General features: G+C 41.0%; 1 protein-coding gene across 1 annotated transcript in view; it reads left to right on the forward strand.

Moving 5' to 3' along the window:
- LOC146681530 (ATP-binding cassette sub-family C member 4-like) overlaps window positions 1–21,443 on the forward strand; it is a 39,553-nt gene extending 18,110 nt beyond the window's left edge. Inside the window, exons 12-31 of the mRNA XM_085448125.1 lie at window positions 226–320; window positions 554–640; window positions 1,366–1,462; window positions 4,843–5,061; window positions 6,826–6,963; window positions 7,097–7,134; window positions 7,557–7,681; window positions 7,843–7,989; window positions 9,871–9,950; window positions 11,009–11,159; window positions 11,261–11,380; window positions 11,781–11,891; window positions 13,618–13,718; window positions 13,824–14,015; window positions 14,099–14,254; window positions 14,800–14,889; window positions 17,303–17,475; window positions 17,601–17,706; window positions 18,270–18,404; window positions 18,495–21,443. Of these exons, the coding sequence (XP_085304251.1) occupies window positions 226–320; window positions 554–640; window positions 1,366–1,462; window positions 4,843–5,061; window positions 6,826–6,963; window positions 7,097–7,134; window positions 7,557–7,681; window positions 7,843–7,989; window positions 9,871–9,950; window positions 11,009–11,159; window positions 11,261–11,380; window positions 11,781–11,891; window positions 13,618–13,718; window positions 13,824–14,015; window positions 14,099–14,254; window positions 14,800–14,889; window positions 17,303–17,475; window positions 17,601–17,706; window positions 18,270–18,404; window positions 18,495–18,512 (2,379 nt within the window). The 3' untranslated portion in view covers window positions 18,513–21,443. The remainder of the gene's footprint in view (window positions 1–225; window positions 321–553; window positions 641–1,365; window positions 1,463–4,842; window positions 5,062–6,825; window positions 6,964–7,096; window positions 7,135–7,556; window positions 7,682–7,842; window positions 7,990–9,870; window positions 9,951–11,008; window positions 11,160–11,260; window positions 11,381–11,780; window positions 11,892–13,617; window positions 13,719–13,823; window positions 14,016–14,098; window positions 14,255–14,799; window positions 14,890–17,302; window positions 17,476–17,600; window positions 17,707–18,269; window positions 18,405–18,494) is intronic.
- Window positions 21,444–22,503: the final 1,060 nt, after the last annotated feature.

Consider the following 22,503-nt stretch of genomic DNA (forward strand, 5'->3'; position numbering starts at 1 on the left):
GTTATTCTCAGGTTTTTCCTTTCCTCTTATGTTTTTAATGCCTAGTCTGCGTTTCGATCATTAATACTTGTCCTGGAATCTCTATCTGTGCTTATAGTACAGGATAGCCTATTTTGCTAATATTCTGAAGAACAAAACCAAACTGCCAATATTTATCAAATGACTAAAATGTTCCCCTATTTTTGGCATTCACATTTATTTTTGTTACACGTACATTTTGTGCAGGACCTGGAGATGTTCCCAGATGGAGACCTAACACTGATTGGAGACAGAGGAGCCACACTCAGTGGTGGACAGAAAGCTCGTGTAAACCTGGCGAGGTACGACAACAGTCACAGCAGTTATGGCATTGTTATGCACAGGAGAGAAATCCATTTTTAGTATAATCCTCAACAGATTTGAATTCCTTCTCTGAGTTATTAGGCAGCCTAAAATAGAGGCAGCAATAACCTATATGTTCGGGCAATTTTTTTAAACCTCCAGGTATGCACACTACTGTTGCTATAGTTGTTCTACTTCACATGCCATAATCAAAGCCCTTGTTTTTTTACAGGGCTGTGTATGAGGATGCAGACATCTACCTCCTGGATGACCCTTTAAGTGCTGTGGATGCAGAAGTTGGAAAACATCTTTTCGACAAGTAATGACTGCTCACAATTATCTGTGTCCCAAAGAGATACCCATATGTATTCATACACATGAAGTATAGTATATTCTACATGCTACATATCTCTGTTTTATAGAAACGAAGGGAATTATTAATTGTAAGGTTAGATTTGAGTTTTCAATTCAACACCGGTCATTTCATGGCACTTTATACTGTAAAGTAAAGACCCAACAATACTATCACTGATAAACTTAGAAGTGGGATTATTATGCTCACATCGAGCCATGATTTTTATTTTAGTTGCACTGCATGATTGGCAGTTCCAAATAAGCATTATTTAACTGTTACCAGTCCTTTTAAAGCCTCTCAGTTGACACAGAGATAAGGAGAAAAAGCCATAAAGATTTCTTTAAGTACATACTGCTGAGGTAATGCACACAGATCCTTTTCTGCTCTATCACAGCCACAGACTTTTTGCTTTTTTCCCCCTGTAGAAATATATTTTCTGCCACACATCCTGTTTGACCTTTTAAATGTTCTCTTACTCAAATTTTACACAAGTCAGCTATAAATGTGTCATAGTTCCAATATTGTAATCACTTTAAACAAACGCAAACAATGAATCTGGATCTTGAGGACTGAGCTCGCATTACACAGCTGCGTTGTGTCGTGCAGTATGGACCTATGAGATTTTTAAAAGGAGAAAAGTTCCACTTCTTATTTATGAAATGTGTACACCTGTCTGTGCTTATGATCAGGTGTATCTGTGGCTTGCTGAAGAACAAGTGTCGTATCCTGGTCACACATCAGCTGCAACATCTGAGGGAAGTTGACCAGATCCTGGTCCTGAAGGAGGTTTGTACTCCTGCAAAAGAAAATTGCTTGAAGGAAGCCTGCCTCCTGCTTCTTAACCATGCCATTGCAATAAATAAAGCATTCCCACAGCAGAATCCTGCCTAGTCGGTCAGACTTGGCCTGACATGGTGACAATAACCTGATCAGCTGCGACATTAAAACCACAAAAAAGGTTCTCACCCATTCAGTAATGAACCTGGGCTGTTTATGTCACAGTATGGCTGCCGACGGACAGCCGACTGTGAGGAGTGAGGACGTGGAAGTGCAGACATGCAAAGAGACAAAACTTGAGCATAACAAAAATGAGCTGTTTATTAAGGCTGGCAAAATGGTACAAAACAAAAGGCAAAGACGAAAGTAAACAATAACCTAAACTGGGTGAACTAAGATTAAAACATGACCTCACAAACCTTGAACATTTAGACCTGGCATGGATTCCTAGAAAAACCTGGAAACATGACATGAACATAGCAGACGACCACCCACTGGAGGTGATCAGGGGAAGTGGAAACACATAGGGACACAGCTGACACAAATTAACATGTCACAGGGGAAGAGCAAAACTAAACACGAAGAACATGGGACACCAGACCTCTTCAAAATAAAATGGGAAACATAACGAGACACAGACGTGACAACACAAGCTTGACAACATAAGAAACGCAGATATGAAACACATGAGGGGTGAGGGAGACTTAAAAACAGGGGTGAAGACGCAAGGGGAATCTAATAAACAGTGAACTGTAACGGCAACCTATGCACAATAGAATTGAACTTAGAGAATAGGGGTGGGTTTTTATAATCGATTCATCGATTAAAATCGATTCATTAAAATCCTGAATCGATTTTTTAATATAAATTTATTTTGTCCGAAATGCCAGAATCTCTGGTGACATCTCACAAAATTTCAAGAACCACCAAACAGTAAATGAGAGCAGGTACAGGGATTCTGCACATAGACTTAAACACACAGCGCGACCCGCGGATCAGAATCAGTTAGATGTCGCCTTTCTCACAGTCGGGGCTGAAAGCCGACAGCTCGCTGATCCGGGTCCGCGCTTTGTGTTCACGCCCTTTATGCGCTGATTCTATAGCTGTTAGTTTGATCTCTCTCCAAACAATATTGACCGAATCAGCAGCAAAAGAAGATCCAAACGCTTCACATAAACATCGTCATGAATTCACTCTTTTACTGTTTTGCTTCCATTGCGATGCGCAGCTCTCTCTCTCTCCCTCTCTCCCTCCTCCCCCCCCTCTCTTGAACAGTTTCGCTTTCTTCATTGTTCGCTTGCTTGTTACACAAGTCTACTGTTGCTTACAGCGCTGCCGGCCGCTGTTTTTTCCCCTTTTACATTCTTCCGAAAAGAAAACCTCATTTCTGCTGTACAATACTGAACAAATTGAAACTTTTTAAAATTATTCAAAATGCAAAATGCTTAGCCATGTCTCTAATAAAACCGCTGTAACGTCAGAGGTAATGTTGATTAATTAATGGTTTTCTTTCGTTTTTGATGTACTGCAGAATATTTTTATAAAATCCCAGGCCAGGAAAATCACCTACATGTTTTTCTGTGTTTTATCTTCAGCTACTTTGACACAAAGGCATCTGCTGTGATGCTCACACCTTGGATAAAGTCTTGAGAGTGTCAGCTTCCTTTTTATAGATACAAACATATGTAAATGTCCTGATCTGAATTATATCTCTGACTGTCAAAATTTCCCAGATTTAAATCGAATCGAATCGAATTAAATCGAATCGTGGATCGAATCGATTCGGGACCTTGTGAATCGGAATTGAATCGATTCTAGAAATCAGTGACGATACCCAGCCCTATTAGAGAACCTAATAAACTTAAACATAAACATACTCAAAACATTGGGCCAGAAGACCCAGAATCATGACAGTTTAGTGGTTTCATGCACCTGGACATTATCGGTCCTGTGGGTTGCCTGCTGGGGCTTTGGCTTTTTAAAAGAATGTTTGGGGCTGGTTTAGCTGTAAACTGGGGAGCTCTTGTCCATTAGATGTATTTGCACTTGTTGAGAACCTGTTGTTTAGATGGTGATATGTGTATATAGGACCACGAATGTCAGGATCCAAGGTTTCTCAGAAGAGCTGTCTTACACTGTAAGGACATAACTGCTACTCATCTGTCTGTGGTTTTATTAATGCTGTCGCTTGTGTCAGTGTTAGTCATAATCCTATATATGTATATATGTATAAATGGTGACATTTCAACCATTTCTAAAATCGAAACAAATACGAAGCATTTTGACCACAGGTAAAAGTATTTTACAAATCTGTGCATCCACACCTAAATGCATTGTGATCACTTATGCACAACTTTTTAAGTTCAATTTAAGAAATCTGATCATCTTCTCTTTCAAAAATCTTTCTGTGCATACACATAACATCACTTTAATTTTCACTCACAACACCATGGTTGTACAGGACTGTGGACCATCCTCTGAAGTGGGTATATGCTAATCCATTTAATGTGAAATAAAACTTTGATGTTAATCTTACTATTCTCTGAAAACAGCAACATTATTGTTAGCTTAATTGCTAATCCTGGACATTTCTGCTCTCAGCTGACATCAAGTCAGACAAACCTTGGCAATGGAACAGTGGACAGTGGAAGCACAGATGTCCCAGTTTTCTGCTGGGACTTGAACACAGCTTAGATTTGTGGATCTGTGTGAAACTACCTGGGTCTCAAAACCCTATGTGGACATGCGATGTGACCTGTATGTAATGAATGATTCGTGCATGTGCACTTAAGGTTTTGTAAGTGAGGCAAAGGGTTATGTGTATTTTTAGATATTTGTGTGCACAGGAAGATTTTTTGAAAGAACATAATAAAATTTCTGAACTTGAAGTTGTGCGTAAACAAGCAGCATTTATTTAGGTTTGGATGTACAGATTTATAAAATGGTTTTCCGTGTGGTTAAGATGTTTTGTATTTGTGTTTGGAGCACACATTTGGAGTTCCAAAGTTTCATTGACCATACAGACCCACCCTTAAGATTGACCTCAGTACTCATTCTTCTCGGGTTTTATGAGTTTGATTTCTTTGTTTGGAGAAGTTTCAGTAAACACTTTCCTACATTGAAGCCTTTGACGCCTTTGACTTCTACCTGTTCCCGTGTTTCAAAGGGAGATGAGGATTGTATGCACTGGGTTTTAGGGGGTTATAGAGTCCCAGATTCCAGATTCACTTGGTTAAGTGCAAAGGTTTGTCTTGGGGTACCCCTGTAGGGTAGAGCCTACAGGGGTTACAAACAGTGAACAACCCCCTTTCCCCCCATTGGACTATCCATATACCAAAAGAACAGCAGCCTAGATGTCCAGTAACTGATTTCCTTTGTTGCATCTTTAGGGTCAAATCATGGTCCAGGGAAGCTACAGTGAGCTGCAGTCCTCTGACCTCGATATGGTGTCCCTGCTGAGACGTGATGAGGAGCAGGAGCAATTGTCTCCATTTGCTGACCCAGAAAAACTGTCTTTACAAAGTCGGTGGACAAATGATTCTCACAGTTCACACTGTTTCCTCAACTGCCCCCTTCCACCAGAAAGCACCTACACTGAGCATCTTCCTGTATGTATATTTACTAAAGAGATTGAACATTGCTATTTTTACAAAATAGTGTTGTTTTACCTTCAGTTTTTTAAAAATGTAATTAATTTTCATAGACCCCCATGCATTGTCCTTTCTCTTTTTCTTTAAAGTTTCTATATGGTACCATGGTATATAAACAAGTCCATTTATTACTTCTTCTAATATGTGACATTTGTAGATATTATCTGATAGCCATTTGGCTAGAAAAGATATGCTAACTTCAGGTAGCTATTGGAGAAGTTCACTTACTCTAAGTCAGGGGTGCCAAATCCCAGTCCTCGAGAGTTACTGTCCTGCAGCTTTTAGATGCATCCCTACTCCAACACAGCTGAATCAAACGGTTTGATTACCTCTTCAGCATGCCATCAAGTTTGGCAAAGGCCTGATAACAAGCCATTCATTTGATTCATTTGATTTGAACAAGGATGCATCTAAAAGCTACAGGACGGTAGCTCTCGAGGACTGGGATTGGGCACCCCTGCTCTAAGTAATTAGTTAATGTGTTAATAAATGGTAAATGGCCTGTATTTGCATAGTGCTTTACTTAGTCCCTAAGGACCCAAAAAGTGCTTTACACGACATTCAGTCATTCACCATTCACACACACATTCATACACAGATTCACACACTGCTGATGGCAAGCTACATTGTAGCCACAGCTGCCATGGAGCGCACTGACAGAGGCGAGGCTGCCGGACACTGGCGCCACCGGGCCCTCTGACCACCACCAGTAGGCAACGGGTGAAGTGAAGGGGTGAAGTAATAAAATCATGAAAATGTATGAAAATTAAAACAACACAGAAAATTTAACCCCAAATCAACTATCTCAAATCCTCAACCTCTTAAAAAGTAAAAAAAAGATGAGTGAAGAAGAAACACTTAGCGCATCATGGCACCCTAGACCTATTGCAGTGTAACTAAAAGAGGCTTGAGGGTCACCTGATCCAGCTCTTACTAATGCTTTATAAAAAGTCTAATCTTAAAAGTAGTGATGGTGTCTGTCTCCTGAATCCATACTAGAAGCTGGCTGTACAGAGAGGGGCCTGAAAGCTGAAGGCTCTGCCTTCCAAATATTGTAGCAACAACAAGTAAGCCTGCAGTCCGAGAGTGAACTGCTTTATTGAGCTGATATGGTGCTGTGTGGTGTTCATTCATGGTACATGATATGGTAATGGATGGTACATATACACTGCACTTATACACTTAACACTGAATTACTGCATCCATGTAATGTGGTGTGTAGGTAATCAGCATGCAGGCACTGTAAAGTTGTTACTGAAGCTAAGATTGCTTTGATGGCAGCTTTCAGCTCATCTTTATGTGTCCATTTCCGCTCCATGTGAGGTCTCCCAATTTCTTAAATCAGCTATTCTTGACAATCCTTTCAACAGCTTTGAAAGAATTCTCACCTTTTCCTACTCTACGGTTCCTTTCAGTCAAATTTCACGTTACATGTAATAAATATATAAGAAAAAACTATACTGTCAAAAGTATTTGCTCATTTGACCATTCATCCAGAAACACATTTATCAGGTCAGACAAGAAGGACTAGCTCACGGTCCTTGCTCTAATTCATCCTAAAGGTGTTCTGTTGAGTTGAGGTCAGGTTTTCATGATATATATATTTCTCACTAATATTATTTTAGATGCACTATCATGAAGTGTCAGCTTTGTTCTGAGATTACAAACAGTAAAACTATGTTCAAGTATAAAGATGTGCCTGGATCATTTCTTGTTTTGCAGGTTGAAGCTATTCAAACTATTGCAGAGGAGACACGAGCTGAAGGAAATGTCAGCAGTCACATTTATTTTACATACTTCACGGCAGGCTGTAGCCTTCTGGTTTTAATGGTTATAGTATTTCTCAGTATTCTAGCTGAGGTAAGTCACAGACCTCTTATGGTACCATTAGCAAGTGAATGGAGATTTTTAATGCAATGTTTTTATTCATTGTGAACATAAGAAACAAAACCAAGTTGAACCTTTTTTTTTATTGTTTGTTTCTTTTCAATAGGTGGCATATATCCTTCAGGACTGGTGGTTGGTATACTGGTGAGAACTCAACACACTTTTAGTACTGTGTAACACTGTGCAAGTCTTGAGATACACCTCATTTCTTTATAATTTGCTTCTAAGGAGCTAAAACGTTTTTAGATATATTGTAATGTAAAGGCCCTACAAAGAGATTTGATAAAACAGCAAGCGCTTTGGGGACAGTGGGAAGGCAAAAAAATAATAAATCTATTTTTTCCTTCTGTTCTGCATTTCTATGTATGTTTTCAATAACTCACTACACGTGTGTCCCATTTTGCAAGCAAAGTATAAAGAAATTAGTGGTAGATCAGGACTTTAGTCCAGTTCTACAGAGCCAGTAGCTTACTTTTCTATTCATTTAATTACAGAACATTTTATTAGACTGTTTAAGTGATGTTCTTATGTTTCACACTTTGTTTAATTGTCTTCTCACCTGACAGGGCAAGAGATGATTTTACAAACGGCACAAACAGCAGAGTCACTGCTGTTAGCCTTAAAAGTGGAATGAATGTTACTAGTTCATACCAAGAGTTTAATCTCTCTTTTTACCTCAGCATTTATTCAGGTAAGCCTTTCAGTCCTGTAGTTCTTACTGAAATCTTCACATACTATTGTTGACTACCATGTGTTTAGTGTCCATTATGTTATATTACTTGGTAGAATATCCTGCTGTAAATCAAATACCAAACTATTTTTTTAATATAGTCCTGCTGTGTTTACTTTTAGGTTTGACAGCAGCAGCTGTGGTCTTTGGTTTTGCCAGGAGTTTGGTGATATTTCATGGGCTGGTGAGATCAGCTCAGACTCTTCACAACAGCATGTTTAGTGCTGTGCTCCACACTCCTGTTAGCTTCTTTGATGTCAACCCCATAGGTGAGGCCTACACAGGATTTATTTTTATTTTTAAGAGGAAACAGTCACATATTTATCTGCCTAGTGTTTGTTAATAATGGATTGCATTTATATAGCGCTTTTCTAGAGCCTCCGAGCGCTTACAATTCTACTATTCATTCACTCTCACATTCACACACTGGTGGAGGCAAGCTACAGTTGTAGCCACAGCTGCCCTGGGGCAGACTGACAGAAGCGAGGCTGCCATATCGCGCCATCAGCCCCTCTGGCCATCACCAGGTGAAGTGTCTTACCCAAGGACACAACGACCAAGACAAACAGAGCTTCGGATCGAACCGGCAACCTTCCGGTTACAAGATGAGCTTCCCAACCCCCTGAACCATGGTCCATTGTTTAAAGGTGTAAAATGTAAGACTCTTGTAGGAGCCAGGAGTTTTAATCCGCCTGGAGCATCACATCATGGTGGAACTTGGGAACGGATAATTCGTATGATCAGAAGAATTCTGAAATCCGTTCTTCAGCAACAACAGTTGGACGACGATGGATTAAATACAGTTCTATGTGAAATTGAAGCAATTTTAAATGACAGACCCATCACAAAGCTTTCTGATGATCCAAAAGACCTAGAGCCACTTACACCAAATCACATCCTCCTGATGAAAGGAAAACCATCTTTACCACCCGGACTATTTGACCCTCAGGATATGTATCTGAAGAGAAGATGGAAACAGGCTCAGTACATCTCAGATCTTTTTTGGAAACGATGGATACGCGAATACCTGCCTTTGTTACAGGAGAGACAAAAATGGAACCAAAAGAAGAAGAATCTAAAACCTGGAGATATAGTCATTATAATGGATTCTTCTGCACCGCGTGGTTCCTGGCCACTTGGAAGAGTTCTGGAAGCCATTCGTGACAAAAAAGGACTTGTGCGATCTGCACGTTTAAAAACAAAGACTAATATTCTGGAAAGACCTGTAACTAAACTTTGCTTGTTACATGAGACTGTAATCTAAAAGTGTGTTACTTATGTTTATTTATGTGAATGTATAGGTCTAAAGTAGACTGTATTAGTGGCTCCTTATTTTCTTTGTGATTAGAATTGCCATGTCTGATAGCCATTTCAATTAGGGGCCGGGGTGTAGGAGCCATTCTTGGGTTAATACCTTATGTGGTCACTAGAGGTCACCTTTTTCTGTTTTGATTATGTAATGTAAAGGTATTTAAGGTAGACGCACGTAATCGGCGTCAGGTGTGTCATTGAGAAGGCAAACAGTTTGTGATCGTTGCGCTGTTATGCTAAGGCGATACAGAATAAAGACCAAAAAGGACAAGATACATACTGCTGGATTTATTGGACTGTGAACTTAATTCATGCATACCAGTGACATCGCGTCACCCCCGTTAACGACCACCTCAGTGGCTTCAAGCGTAGGCTTAGCCTCTACAACTCTAATTCAAAAATAAATCAAAACTGTCACCAATTGGGGCAGTGTTTCACTGGAAAATTCGTAGGTATCAATCCCCAATGTTTAAAAGACAAACCGCAGAATTAAATCTTGCTAACTATCCAATAACACCGGAGACACTGAAAGCTTTTAAGGCTGGTATTAACATGTTAGCCTGCTTACTTTAGTTGAGATCTCTGTATAGATTGCATAAACATCTAGGACATAACTTTAAAGCTGTTATTTTCTCACATTCTGCTCACAGATTTGGTTTAATTTCATTTTTAATTTCATTTTTAAACCATTTTCAATAAGCAATCACACACATTAGCCAGAAACTCCTAAAGTCTGAACTGCAGGCCTCACATCCACTTATAACACAGAATATTTTCAAGTTGACATTCTGCCCTTTAACAACATAGTCCTGTTAATTAAAACTGTGTCTGCATTGTAGGAAGAATACTCAACAGGTTTTCCAAAGATGTCAGCCAAATGGACTCCGTGCTACCTATCACCTTTGTGGACTTCTATCAAGTAAAGACTACCATAAATTATATACATATGTAGACAAAAATACTGTGCCACCTACACCATGTTACATTTACAGGAGCTGCTTGTCCACAGAAACCCATGCTATGAACCTTCAAGCATACATGCTCAATCATCCATGTAAGGAAATCCCAAAAAATTGATTCTGTTCATCTTGACATAGCATTTTGTGGGAGAAACGTTTCATCACTCATCCAAGTGACTTCTTCAGTCTGGACTGACTGCAGGTTTCCCCAAGTTTATGAGGATTACACATCCTGGATAGGGAGGAACGCTGGTTTGAGCGTGGAGTCAAGGAGGCCATTTACGTGAAAAGGGAAAGACCATCTCTGAATCGAGGAGGGGGCCTAAGGGTACATCTTTCACCAACTTACAATGCTGTGATTGCAGCCATACCCCAACTCTCTGTGAATTTTACCCATGCCCTTGATCAATGGGCTTTGATCAGTAATTGTTGATCAATGGTCATGGCAATTTGCATATTAACAATCAAGGAACTGACCCCACAGGCCATTGTTCATTCATTGGGCTGGTTTCAGTCATTGTACAAATGTGCTGTTTATAAGGTTGGGGAGGTATCTCTGGCTCTCTTCCACAGCATGTCTTTTATCCTGTTTTCCTTCTCCCACCCCAACCGGTCACGGGAGATGGCCCCGCCCCTCCCTGAGCCTGGTTCTGCCGGAGGTTTCTCCCACTGAAAACACTACGTCCAGATGAACATAATCACGTTTTTGGGACTTCCAGCATAGAGTTTTTGTATGCTTTTTGAGCACTGGTAGTTTTTTAAACGCGCTATGTGCCTCAGCAGAGTGACCCCACTCTGTAACTCTGCAACTTCATGCTGTGGTTGCTAAATGGCTCCACTTAAAGCTGAATGTGGAATATCTAGGAGGGAAGAAATTTCATGAACTGACAGTTGCCACTATTACTTAAATGATTAGAAGGTGTAGCACTCATTACTTTGGTCCATGTTTTCTTTATTTTGACTTAACAAGATCTTTCAGTGTTTTCATTATTTTTCATTATATGATGTTTTTTTTAAGTTATTTTTACAGAATGTTGGCGTTATCGCGGTGGCAGCCTCAGTTATTCCTCTCATCCTCATCCCTGTTGTGCCTCTCCTGTTAATCTTTCTGTATTTGAGGAGCTTGTACCTTCGTACCTCACGTGATATCAAACGCCTTGAGTCAACAAGTATGTTGATTTATTATTTATATAATTTGTTTTGGGGGAAAAAATAATCTGAAAGGGCCAGCAAAAGTAGTTCTTGTCTTTTCATTTTGCCCTTTCTACAGCTCGGAGTCCAGTTCTCTCACACCTGTCCTCTTCCCTTAATGGTCTTTCTACAATCAGAGCTTCCAGATCAGAAGAGAAGTTAAAGAAAGACTTTGATGCCCATCAGGACCTTCACTCAGGTTTACTCTTTGAGAATAAACATTTACACTTTCCAGGCTGACTGGAATTTGTAAAGTGACTGATTAATTTTCAGTGTTAAGTCCAAAAATTCTGTGAGACAACTTTACTATGGTGCATTTTTGAAAGACATGCAGCAAAATGGTGAAGACTTGAACCCAGGCCACTGCAGTCAGGGTTTCAATGTATGATGTATCTGCTTAACGAAGCAAAAAGAAGACAAATAAGAAATTGAACGACAAACCAAGTCTATTACTTGCCCTGTAGTAATCCAGATACAAAAAATAAGTCTGCCTTTGCAGTTTTGTACCCCTGAGCTGTAAAATGCTGATGGAGTATTGTTGACTCAAGTTCAAATCTCAGTAACTCAGTCTCAGGTTTTTTTCTGCTCTTTTGTTTCAGAGGCCTGGTTTTTGTTCCTGATGACCTCCCGCTGGTTTGCACTACGCCTCGACAGCATTTGCTCCATATTTATTACCCTCACAGCATTTGGCTTGATATTACTCAGAGATGGTAAAGAATTAACAACGTCCATCCATCCATCCATCTTCATCCGCTTTGTCCGGGGCCGGGTCGCGGGGGCAGCAGCCTAAGCAAAGAGGCCCAGACCTCCCTCTCCCCAGCCACCTCCTCCAGCTTATCCGGGGGAATACCAAGGCGTTCCCAGGCCAGCCGAGAGATATAATCTCTCCAGCGTGTCCTGGGTCTGCCCCGGGGCCTCCTCCCGGTGGGACATGCCTGGAACACCTCACCCAGGAGGCGCCCAGGGGGCATCCTTGTCAGATGCCCGAACCACCTCAGCTGGCTCCTTTCGATGTGGAGCAGCAGCTGCTCTACTCTGAGGGAGAGGCCAGCCACCCTTCGGAGGAAGCTCATTTCTGCTGCTTGTATCCGCGATCTCGTTCTTTCGGTCACTACCCACAGCTCGTGGCCATAGGTGAGGGTAGGGACGTAGATCGACCGGTAAATTGAGAGCTTCGCTTTTACACTCAGCTCCCTCTTCACCACGACGGACCGGTGCAGCGTCTGCATTACTGCAGCTGCAGCCCCAATCCGTCTGTCGATCTCCGGCTCCCTTCTCCCATCACTCGCGAACAAGACCCCGAGATACTTGAACTCCTCCACTTGGGGCAGGAACTCATCCCCGACCCGGAGTGGGCACTCCACCCTTTTCCGGCTGAGAACCATGGCCTCAGATTTGGAGGTGCTGATCCTCATTCCCACTGCTTCACACTCGGCTGCGAACCGTTCCAGTGCGAGCTGGAGGCCCTCACCCGATGAAGCCAACAGAACCACATCATCTGCAAAAATCATCTGCAACAGTCCATTCATTTAACTCTCCTTCAATAATCTCAAATACTGATTAATTCTGTTCCTATCTTGATTCAGAGCAATTGTGTGGCATCGCATGATTTTTACCAAGGTCTCAGTCCTGTCTTATTTACGGTGTTACGTTACTGGCTTTGCTTTTTTTTAAATTTTTTATTAATTAGTTAATTAAAGCTCCTGATTAGGGTCGGGCTAGGCTTAACAGTGGGTTCACACAAAACCTTGGTTGATTGTGACCCACACCCGTTTTCACACCTTGGCTCGTGTGATTAGGTAGAGGATCAATAGGGGGTCCATGTCCCTCTTGGGGGAACACTCAGATAGGGCTTAAAATCTGGGACTCTCCACCAATTACTCTTAGAACTGAAGAAGCTTCTTGGATGAGAGGTGAAACATCTTCAAGGAAATTTAAAGAAGTCCAGACGCTTTTCTTTCCAAGCTCCTTAGACTCCTGATGATTGGAGACCTTGCAAATGATGCATGTAATTTGAGATCTGTTATCTGCATGCAGTTTTAGTTTCTCTTTTGTGGTTTAAATAAAACAGAGAAAAATGATCCACTGGGTAAAAGGGTTTTTCTTTACTCGTCTTGCTATAAAGCTCAAGTAACATTCAGGATCACTCCCAATATTATGAAGGTAGAACCATCTCAGTGAATATATGTCTTTTGCTTTCATGTCTCTTACTAGTGTCACTTTCTTTGCACAATGATCTTGTACTTTTGCAGTTACAAAACGATTTGACTAAAAATTATGTAAAGATGGCAATGTGTTACTGACTGCAATACCAGAGTCCAAGCTAAAGCTACAAAAGCTAAACTGGCAGCACACTGGCCAATTCAACACTTTGTTAAATAGGTTTAGAAGAACAAACTCACGTAGTCTTTTTTTTTTCCTTCTTAAATTTATTAGGGCTGGTGGCTGGAGAGGTAGGCCTGGTTCTTACCTATGCTGTGACACTGATGGGAAACTTCCAGTGGACAGTGAGACAAAGTGCCGAGGTGGAGAACATGGTAAAAACAGAGTGACATTTAAATTTAAGGCTTTTTTCTTCTGTTATCAGATATTCACATGACATGCTGTTATGACCTGCTGAAGGTAGCTCGTGATTTTTTCAGATGACATCAGTGGAGAGGGTGGTGGAGTACACTGAGCTAAAAAATGAAGGGCCCTGGGAAACTCAGCAGCATCCTCCCTCTGATTGGCTGAGCCAAGGAATGATAACCTTTGATCGAGTGAACTTCTTCTACGACACAGACGGACCGCCGGTCCTCAAAGAGATTAGTGCCACGTTTCATGCCAAAGAGAAGGTGACACATTTGTTTGCAGACAGATAGTGGGTGGGTCTGAGTGATGATCAGCTGTTGATGTTCTGTGTGTTCGTCTGGGTCAGGTCGGTATTGTGGGTAGAACAGGAGCGGGGAAAAGCTCTCTGGTCTCGGCTATTTTCCGCCTGGCAGAGCCCCAGGGGAAGATCTACATCGATGGTGTTGTGACCTCTGAGATCGGCCTCCATGACCTGCGCCAGAAGATGTCCATCATTCCTCAGGTACAACATCAGATGACACCTATTCTGCCTATTGTGTTTTTTGATATTTCATTTCATAGCTGGAATTTATGAGGAAAATGTATTGTGGCTGCACAGAACACCTGCCTGATGAGAGAGACCTTAAATCGTAGGCCTACATAATTTTGCACTCGTGTTTAGTACCCACGTTCTTCTTTGCTTCTGCCCATGCACTGCTGTGTATCTTATCGTGTTATCATCACCTGTTGGGAGGATTTTATAATGTAACACTTGTGTGGACCTGCATGTAGAGCTTTGTAGCAAAGTGCTGAAGTTATAAAACAAACTCCTCTGTGACCCTTGACTCTAAGGATCTGTTCGTTTGTAAGCCAAGCAGTGGTAAAAGAATATGGGGCTTCAAGGCTTATTTTTTGAGGAAGTAAAAACAAGAAAAACAAAATGAAAGCAAATTAAATTAAATTAAAAATGAAAATGTGTAGTATGAAACTGATTAATACACCTTGTATTTATGCTCAAATCAAGTATATCTGTGATTCTGCCTCACTTCTCTCTTCTTTGTTTTCCAGGACCCAGTTCTGTTTACTGGCACTGTGAGGACAAACCTGGACCCTTTTAACCAGCATAGAGATGAAGACCTGTGGAAAGCTCTGGAAGAGGCTAGTAATCCCATCCGGGACTTTAGTTACAGCTTCCAGTTGTTTCACAGCATGCCCTCCCCTCCGGTCTCTTTATTGCAGAAATTTACTTAAATTATTGTAAATCTATATACACATAACTTATATCATATACATATACCCTTGTACTAATAAATATCTGGGATTCAACTATGCTTTGAAAAATATATGGATGAATTAACTTTGTCTTTAAAGATCAAACCGGCATTTTTGTGTTAAAAATTCTTTGGCTAGACAGAAAGTATACTGTGTAGGTACAGTATATGCACTTAAGCTGGATTTCTTTTGAGTGATTTTATGTTAATAATACATATTGCAGTGCACCAAATTATTCACAGCACTTCACTTCTTCCAGGTTTTGTCATGTTTCAGATTAATTCTAAATTGCATTAAATTCATTTTCACCCCTTGCACCCATATTAAGAAAGTGATAAAAAAAGTTTGAAATTCATGCAAATTTATTAAAAATATCCATCCATACATCCATCCTGCCTCCCTCCCTCCCTCTTCCGTTTCTCTGGGGCCAGGTCACAGGGCAGCAGCCAAAGCAGAGAAGCCCAGACCTCCCTCTCCCCAGCCATCTCTTCCAGGCTACCTGGGGGAAGACCAAGGCATTTCCAGGCCTGCCAAGAGATATGGGCTGTGTCCCAATTCAGGGTCTGCACGCTTGAAGTACGCATTTTAAGTGCGATTACGTCACCGCCACGCGACGACGGCTGTCCCAATCCGAAGTGTACTTCAAACGATTTCCCCAAATATCAAGCGTGGTCCGGTGCACGCTTCGTGGTCCCATATATCCCACAATTCATAGCGCGTTGGTGGGTGTGGAGAATTTTGCCGCAAAATACGGCAGAAGGGAGTGGCCGAAGAGTGAACTGTCAAAGTACTGAATATGATGTCACTTATTTATGTGCGAATGTTTAATAATGAAGAACATTAAAACATTGTTGTTGGCCACATGTCGGCAAAGTTGTGTGACATTAGTGATGTTTGTACTTTCAGCGTCCATATTATATTTACATTACCACAGTGGGATGATTTTAGTCTCATGAACAACTAATTGTTATTTACTGACTAATCTTGAAATGACTGCTCAGTACAGAAATGAAGCCCAACAATCATGTTTTACAGTCCCGTGGTCTCAGCCTCAGATACTCAACTAATCAAAGTGATGTCATGACGAAAATGCATGACTAACAAAACATTTGTTTCTCCTTCATTTCTGTCAAACAAAGCTGTATGTAACGTTACTCGCGGTTAGTATCATGGTTGCTAGGCAACCTGAACAGCGCGACGAAGGCTAGACCGTCCCATTTCACAAGCATCTCACTTCCGCACTTCTCATACTTATAGTACACACCATACGTAGTGCGTGTACTTCAAGCGTACAGACCCTGAATTGGGACACAGCCATAATCTCTCCAGCGTGTCCTGGGTCTGTCCTGGGGCCTCCTCCCGGTGGACATGCCCGGAACACCTCACCCAGGAGGTGCCCAGGAGGCATATAAGTATTCACAGGCTTTGCCATGATACTCAAAATTGAGCTCCAGACCATGATAAACAAAATTCTCTGGTCTGATGAAACAAAGATTGAACTGTCTGGCCTGAATGCCAAGATTTGTGTCTGGAGGAAACCAGGCACTGCTCATCATCTGGCCGATACCAGAGCCACCCCACTGAGCTACAGGAGAAATGTGAAAATGGCTGTGTTCCAACATTCCCCATTCAACATGATGGAGCTTGAGAGTTTCTGCATAGAAGAATGCACAAAAATATGTGCGCCAAGGTTGTAGCATCATACTTCAAAAGACTTGAGGCTCTAATTGCTGCCAAAGGTTCAACAAAGTATTGAGCAAAGGTTGTGAATACTTATGTACATTGAAAAATACATGTTGTATTTTTGTTTTCTACTTTCTAAATTTGCGAGAATTTCAAGCTAACTTTTTATGCCTCAACCGTAAAAGCCTGAGGGAGTGCTGTCATCACCTTGCCGGTCTTACCCAAGTTTGCGAATGCAAAAATTCAAGAACTAGGCGACGTAGGATTTTCAAATTCATATTATAGTTTGAACCACGAATTTGAATCTCTGTGACCTCAACCTCAAGATCAAGGTCAGAGGTCATGTTTCCTAGGAAGACACCTAGGATTTTTACCATAGGTGCATCTGCTAGGATTCTGGGGTATAGCACTTGTGGCCACCAGTGTTTTTATTTCACTTTATGAGAAATGAAATTCATCTATTTTGGAATAAGGCTGTGAAGCAAGTGAAGTACTGTCAATACTTTTTGGATGCACTGTATATGTCATTTGATTGTTTTTAGAAACTCTAATCAAGGACATTGTTTTAAAGAATAAACCAAAGACAGCTCTTGATGGTTGCTCCTTATAAACAAAGGTACAGCTGAAGTCTGTGGTGGAGGAGCTCCCTGGAAAGTTGGAGGCTGTCTTGGCTGAGTCGGGCTCCAACTTCAGTGTGGGTCAGAGGCAGCTGGTGTGTCTAGCCAGAGCCATCCTGAGGAAGAACCGCATCCTCATCATCGATGAAGCCACAGCTAACGTGGACCCGAGGTCCTCCAAACACATTGCCAGCACATATAAAGCATACACAGAAATGTCATTACACATCCACTAGTTTTCTCAGCACACCTCTCCCATATGTTTCTACTGTGTTTTGGTTGTTGCTGTGATTACAGGACAGACGAGCTGATCCAGAAAACCATACGAGACAAGTTCAAAGAATGCACAGTGATCACTATCGCGCATCGCCTCAACACCATTATAGACAGTGACCGCATACTTGTGAGTCATCTCTTCTGTCTCAGTGCAGTTTAATTTAATTTCAATCAACCATGTTTTATAATCATATTATCTCTCAGGAACACCTTGAGGATCTTTAAATTTTAACTTTAGCTGTCCATTTTCAGTCTGACAGTGTGTTAATCAGTTTTCATAGGGGTGGGAAATGCATTTTGTCAATCAGTACCCATGCCTAATGATCGTGAAAGCGATCATGCACTGGCCAGGTTCCTGTTTGGCTCATCCTTAGCAGGTTGTCAGTTTAAAAAAGGACTGCAGAGGACTGTTACATGTCTGGATAACAGACGAATCAGTCACAGTGAATGGATTTAAAGTTCTGGGCCCATGAAATAACTGATATTGGTAAAGATTACAATCAGGATCGTCCCAATTTATAGATATATTTTCCAAAGTAGTTTTTGAGATGTAGCACCATTTTCAAACTAATTTGAGTTCATTATTATTGCTGTGTAGCGTGTCAGTCTTTATATATTTTTCACATGCTAGCTTTTAAAGGACTGTAAGTTTACCGTTATTGGTGAAGAGGACATTTGTCTATTTTTAAGGTTCTGGAGAGTGGGACCATCCAGGAATTCGACCACCCCTTTACCCTGCTGCAAAACAAAGAAGGTGCTCTCTACAGGATGGTGCAACAGATGGGCCAGGCTGAGTCAGCATCTCTACTGGAGTCAGCTAGACAGGTGAGCTGAAAAAAGTGGATAGGGTGGAGAGAGAACTTTGGACTCTGTTTTTAAGTTAATTCGAATTAAAATAACGTTTTTCCCCTCCAGGCAGCACAGAGGTCCTGAAAGTCTGTGGCCAGTGAAGCGTGACTGTTGTGCCTAAGAACTGGAAGCTTTCTACCACTTTGCTAACTTGTACACTTGGATCCTAGAACAGTAGAACCACCGTGGGTTTAAATTGGACGCCCTTGGTATTTTTAAATAAATGTCTAACTACTAAAAGAAATCACTGCCGTCTCTGATCCATGGCTTACACCTAAATGAAAAAACACAACAATGATCATTACAAATGATAAGGATCATTTATACCACGAACCTTCCAGGGGTTATATTTACCCCTTTTTTTGAAATGCTGAGCTCTACAATTGTGCTACACTTGGTTGCCTTGCAGTGCTTATTGGTTACATATTTTAATAACCACTCTCCTATCCGATGACCCATAGCTAAGAGGATTAGCTGACAACACAAACAGATAGGAAGCTAGAGTTATATAGAAAGATTAATATTTATTGCAGAATTTAAAGGGGTTGGGATATTGAGGGAACAGGGAGCAGGTCAGAAAGGTTGACTGGGCAGGTTGCTGCCTATGCAAACCAGATAAAGCTGAATCTTAAATGTCCAGGAGTCCAGGGCTGAAAACTGGGGCTGGAGCAGACTGTGTGGTGGATCATCCAGAGCTTATGTCTTTTTAGTAGTCTTGACTATAGGATGGGATGATGGTGGGGCTCTACTCCAACTGACTCTTTATTGTGCTTAGTTGACAGTGTTGTCTTCTGCTACTCTATAGTTCAAGGTTCACTATCTTGGTGTCAGGTTTCCATTTAGCAGCAGTAATAATGTAGTAGCCACAATGGCCCTGCTGTGGTGAAAGAGTTTAGGTATACTTACAACAGTCTATGTAAATTCTGGAAGTAAATGCCTAAATTTATATCTAGCTACTGGCTCTAACACGAATTCTCTCCTTTGAAGTAACCAGTGAATTTTCCTCCATTAATGCTGTTCATAATTCTAACAGCAAACCTCTTGTGACTCTTCATTAACTAAGGAGCTGAAGCTAGATGGTAGTTTGTGTAGCATAAAGACTGGAGATGGGTAAATGGACTGGTTCTCATATAGTGCTTTTTTACTTGATTACTCAAAGTACTTTAAACACCATTCACACACACATTCATACAAGCACTTTTTCAAGGATTGAACCGCCTGTCTAGTGATGTCATGCTCTAACTCCTGAGCCACCTGCCTGAGTAGGTGTTGTTTCATAATAAACCAAATCCATGAACAAATGATGTGTGAAAATGATCAGTGGTTGCCAATTTGTTTGCCAGGAACATTGATGATTTTTGCAATTTCAGTGTTTCTTTTTCAGCTTTGGAGTCTTCAGTTAGTATAGAGAAGGTACAAAGCAGTTTTAAACCACACAAGTTCAGTTTAACTGGACTCCGTTGTTCTGTTAGATGTATTCCTAATAGAGAGAGCTTCCGTTCTATAGTGTGCTGAGCTTTCCTAAAGTAACTAGCTACATTATCATTGGAATAAAATACATTCCTGTTAACAATTATACATGAAATGAACCCAAATAAGTCATACATGAAAACTCCTATCCATTATTCAGTGAGAAAAACAGATGTAACATATCCATACACAGTGTTTGGTTACCTTGGCACTAGGGATGGGTACCGGTGTCCGGTGCCATGATGGCACCGGTTCTGACATAAACGGTAGTAACCAGACCGAAAAGCAGCGCACATTTCGGTGCTTTATTTCGGTGCTTTTTTTTCCTGAGCTGTGATACACTTCTAGCCAATCATTTTACGTTTCCGAGGATAGTAGGCGGGGCCAGGTACGTACGTTCTTTTAGAGCAGAGCTACAGATTAAAAATGTCCAAGGCGAAGCGGTCAAAAGTCTGGCTGTACTTCACAGCAAAATATGCAAACTCAGCAGCAACAAGTGCTTTAAGCTGATACTGTGATACTGTCAAAGGAGGTAACACCTCAAATCCGATGAAACAGCTGGCGACGCATAGCGTTTTTTTTAAAAGCCGAGAAATGCGCCGTATTTGATAGCTTGCTGCGAGACCTCACACCGTGCACGTCGGGTGGGTTGCCAGTTATCGGACCCGGAGCAACATCCCCCAAAAACCCGAAGAATAGAGTCCTGGCCCCTAGCCCTGCCAGTGTAGCAGAAATGATGAGGATGATAATGCAGCAGCCGCCGTTCTTCTCTGCATGAGTAGCTTCATGTTGTTCGTGTGTAATTTACGTTGAGTAGGCTAACCACGTTATTACATTAATGCATGTAAGGTGAACTAGCAAACATCATCATAGCTACATGCGGCTGTCTTCTTGTTTGATGGCAGATACTCGCTTCACCCTGGCCAAAAAGGCTAAAATGACCAAAGAAAAAGTGGGAAACAGTTAAACATGAGAGGTTTTTGGACAAAGTTTGTGTTTTTTCCATTGTTTAAGCACTGCTTCCAGCCAAGAGTGATACCATATATGCCCCATAGCTGCAGAAAAGGCACACATTGTTATCTTTTTACAAAAAACCCCAGCTGAACATGAGAGGTTTTTGGACAAAGTTTGTGTTCTCCATTCTTTAAGCACCGGTTCGAGCACCGTTTAAGCACCGGCACCGTTTCAAAAGTACCGATTTGGCACCGGTATCGGATAAAACCTAAACGATACCCATCCCTACTTGGCACATACCTGCAGTTTCCCAAACCTGATGGTTATTTTTTTCTTTAAAAAATGTTTTTGAACCCTGACTTTGTTTTGGACATTATCTTATCTTTAAGCCTAGATTTGATGTGATTAGATTTATTGCTGTTCATTGGTTGGATGCCCATGCATCCATAGCTATAATGAACGTTGTGCAATTTGGTTATGAACAATGTGATGGTGTAAGAAACAGTTTGCTTGAGTTCTGCAAATACTTGTAATCGTGGCTGTTCATTATTGTTTTTCTAGCAAAGCTTCTGGTGCACAAGTCACTGACTGTGCTGGGGTGAAAAATTCTCTGCATTTCTGTGTATCAACTACAGAACATTTAATTCTTGTTATGTACGCCTGCTAGCTATTTCTGTGGCCAAATATGTGTCTGGTTGCATCTCTGACCACAGCCAGCAGAGATGTCATAATGTAGTATTGATTTAGCTACAACTGTATACATCACTGTTATAAAAGTCTCCTCTGCTAAACCTTTATTGATTTTTTTTTTTTTTTTTGGGGGGGGGGGGGGGATATTATTCTTTTGCTTTGCTTGCCTTGTTTTACACTCTTTGTAAATTACTTTAACAGTGTGAGACTTGTGTCTCATTGATTCCTTACCTTAAATATTAAAAGACTGCTGTCTGGAAATGTGTGGCTCCAAATACTCCTGTATAGTGTTTTGAAAATTGAAATTTATGGGGTGGTTTTATATTGCTTCTATCAGTTTGTTTTTGGGTATGTTTTTCTTAACCAGTGCTTTTGTAAACTGTGAACCTAATGTTAGGTTTGAATGACAAAAGTTTGCTGAAGTCATTGTGTCAACCATTTTTTTCACAAAATTCAACTGACCCATTTTATTTTATTTTTTTTGTTACTGTTAAAAAATGTGAGGTGTAGAACATAGACTGTCTTTGGCTTTTGAATTAAAGTCAACACTTTTCTGGGCATAACAAAATATCTATTAAAATAATCTGAAAATCATTAATTAAAGGTCACATGCACAGAATGACAAATGGTTTTCAGTAGACATTTGGTAGACAGTACTAAAGGGTCATAAGATTAAAAATCTTGGAACCACAGCTGTTGGAAGATAACATTGACCTCGGTATTCTGTAAATTCCTGACCACTGCTGTAAATCACTATGACTCTTAACTGTAAAGGGCTTGAACTGAGAGCAACACAAACGAACTCGTTTTGCACTGCAGTTTGCATTTAGCTTGGCACTGCTACACTGTCTACTTGAGCTGGCATGCACAGCTGCTGCTGTCTTTGTAAATACATATTTTCATTAGCGAGATGCTGTCAACTCGTTAGTCACTATAAGATAAGCGGAGCGGTAGAAGTTAA

The sequence above is a fragment of the Copadichromis virginalis genome, linkage group LG23, assembly GCF_057382275.1.
Source record: "Copadichromis virginalis isolate Kocher_CV1m ecotype Utaka linkage group LG23, C_Virginalis_male_GT1.1, whole genome shotgun sequence".
NCBI lineage: Eukaryota > Metazoa > Chordata > Actinopteri > Cichliformes > Cichlidae > Copadichromis > Copadichromis virginalis.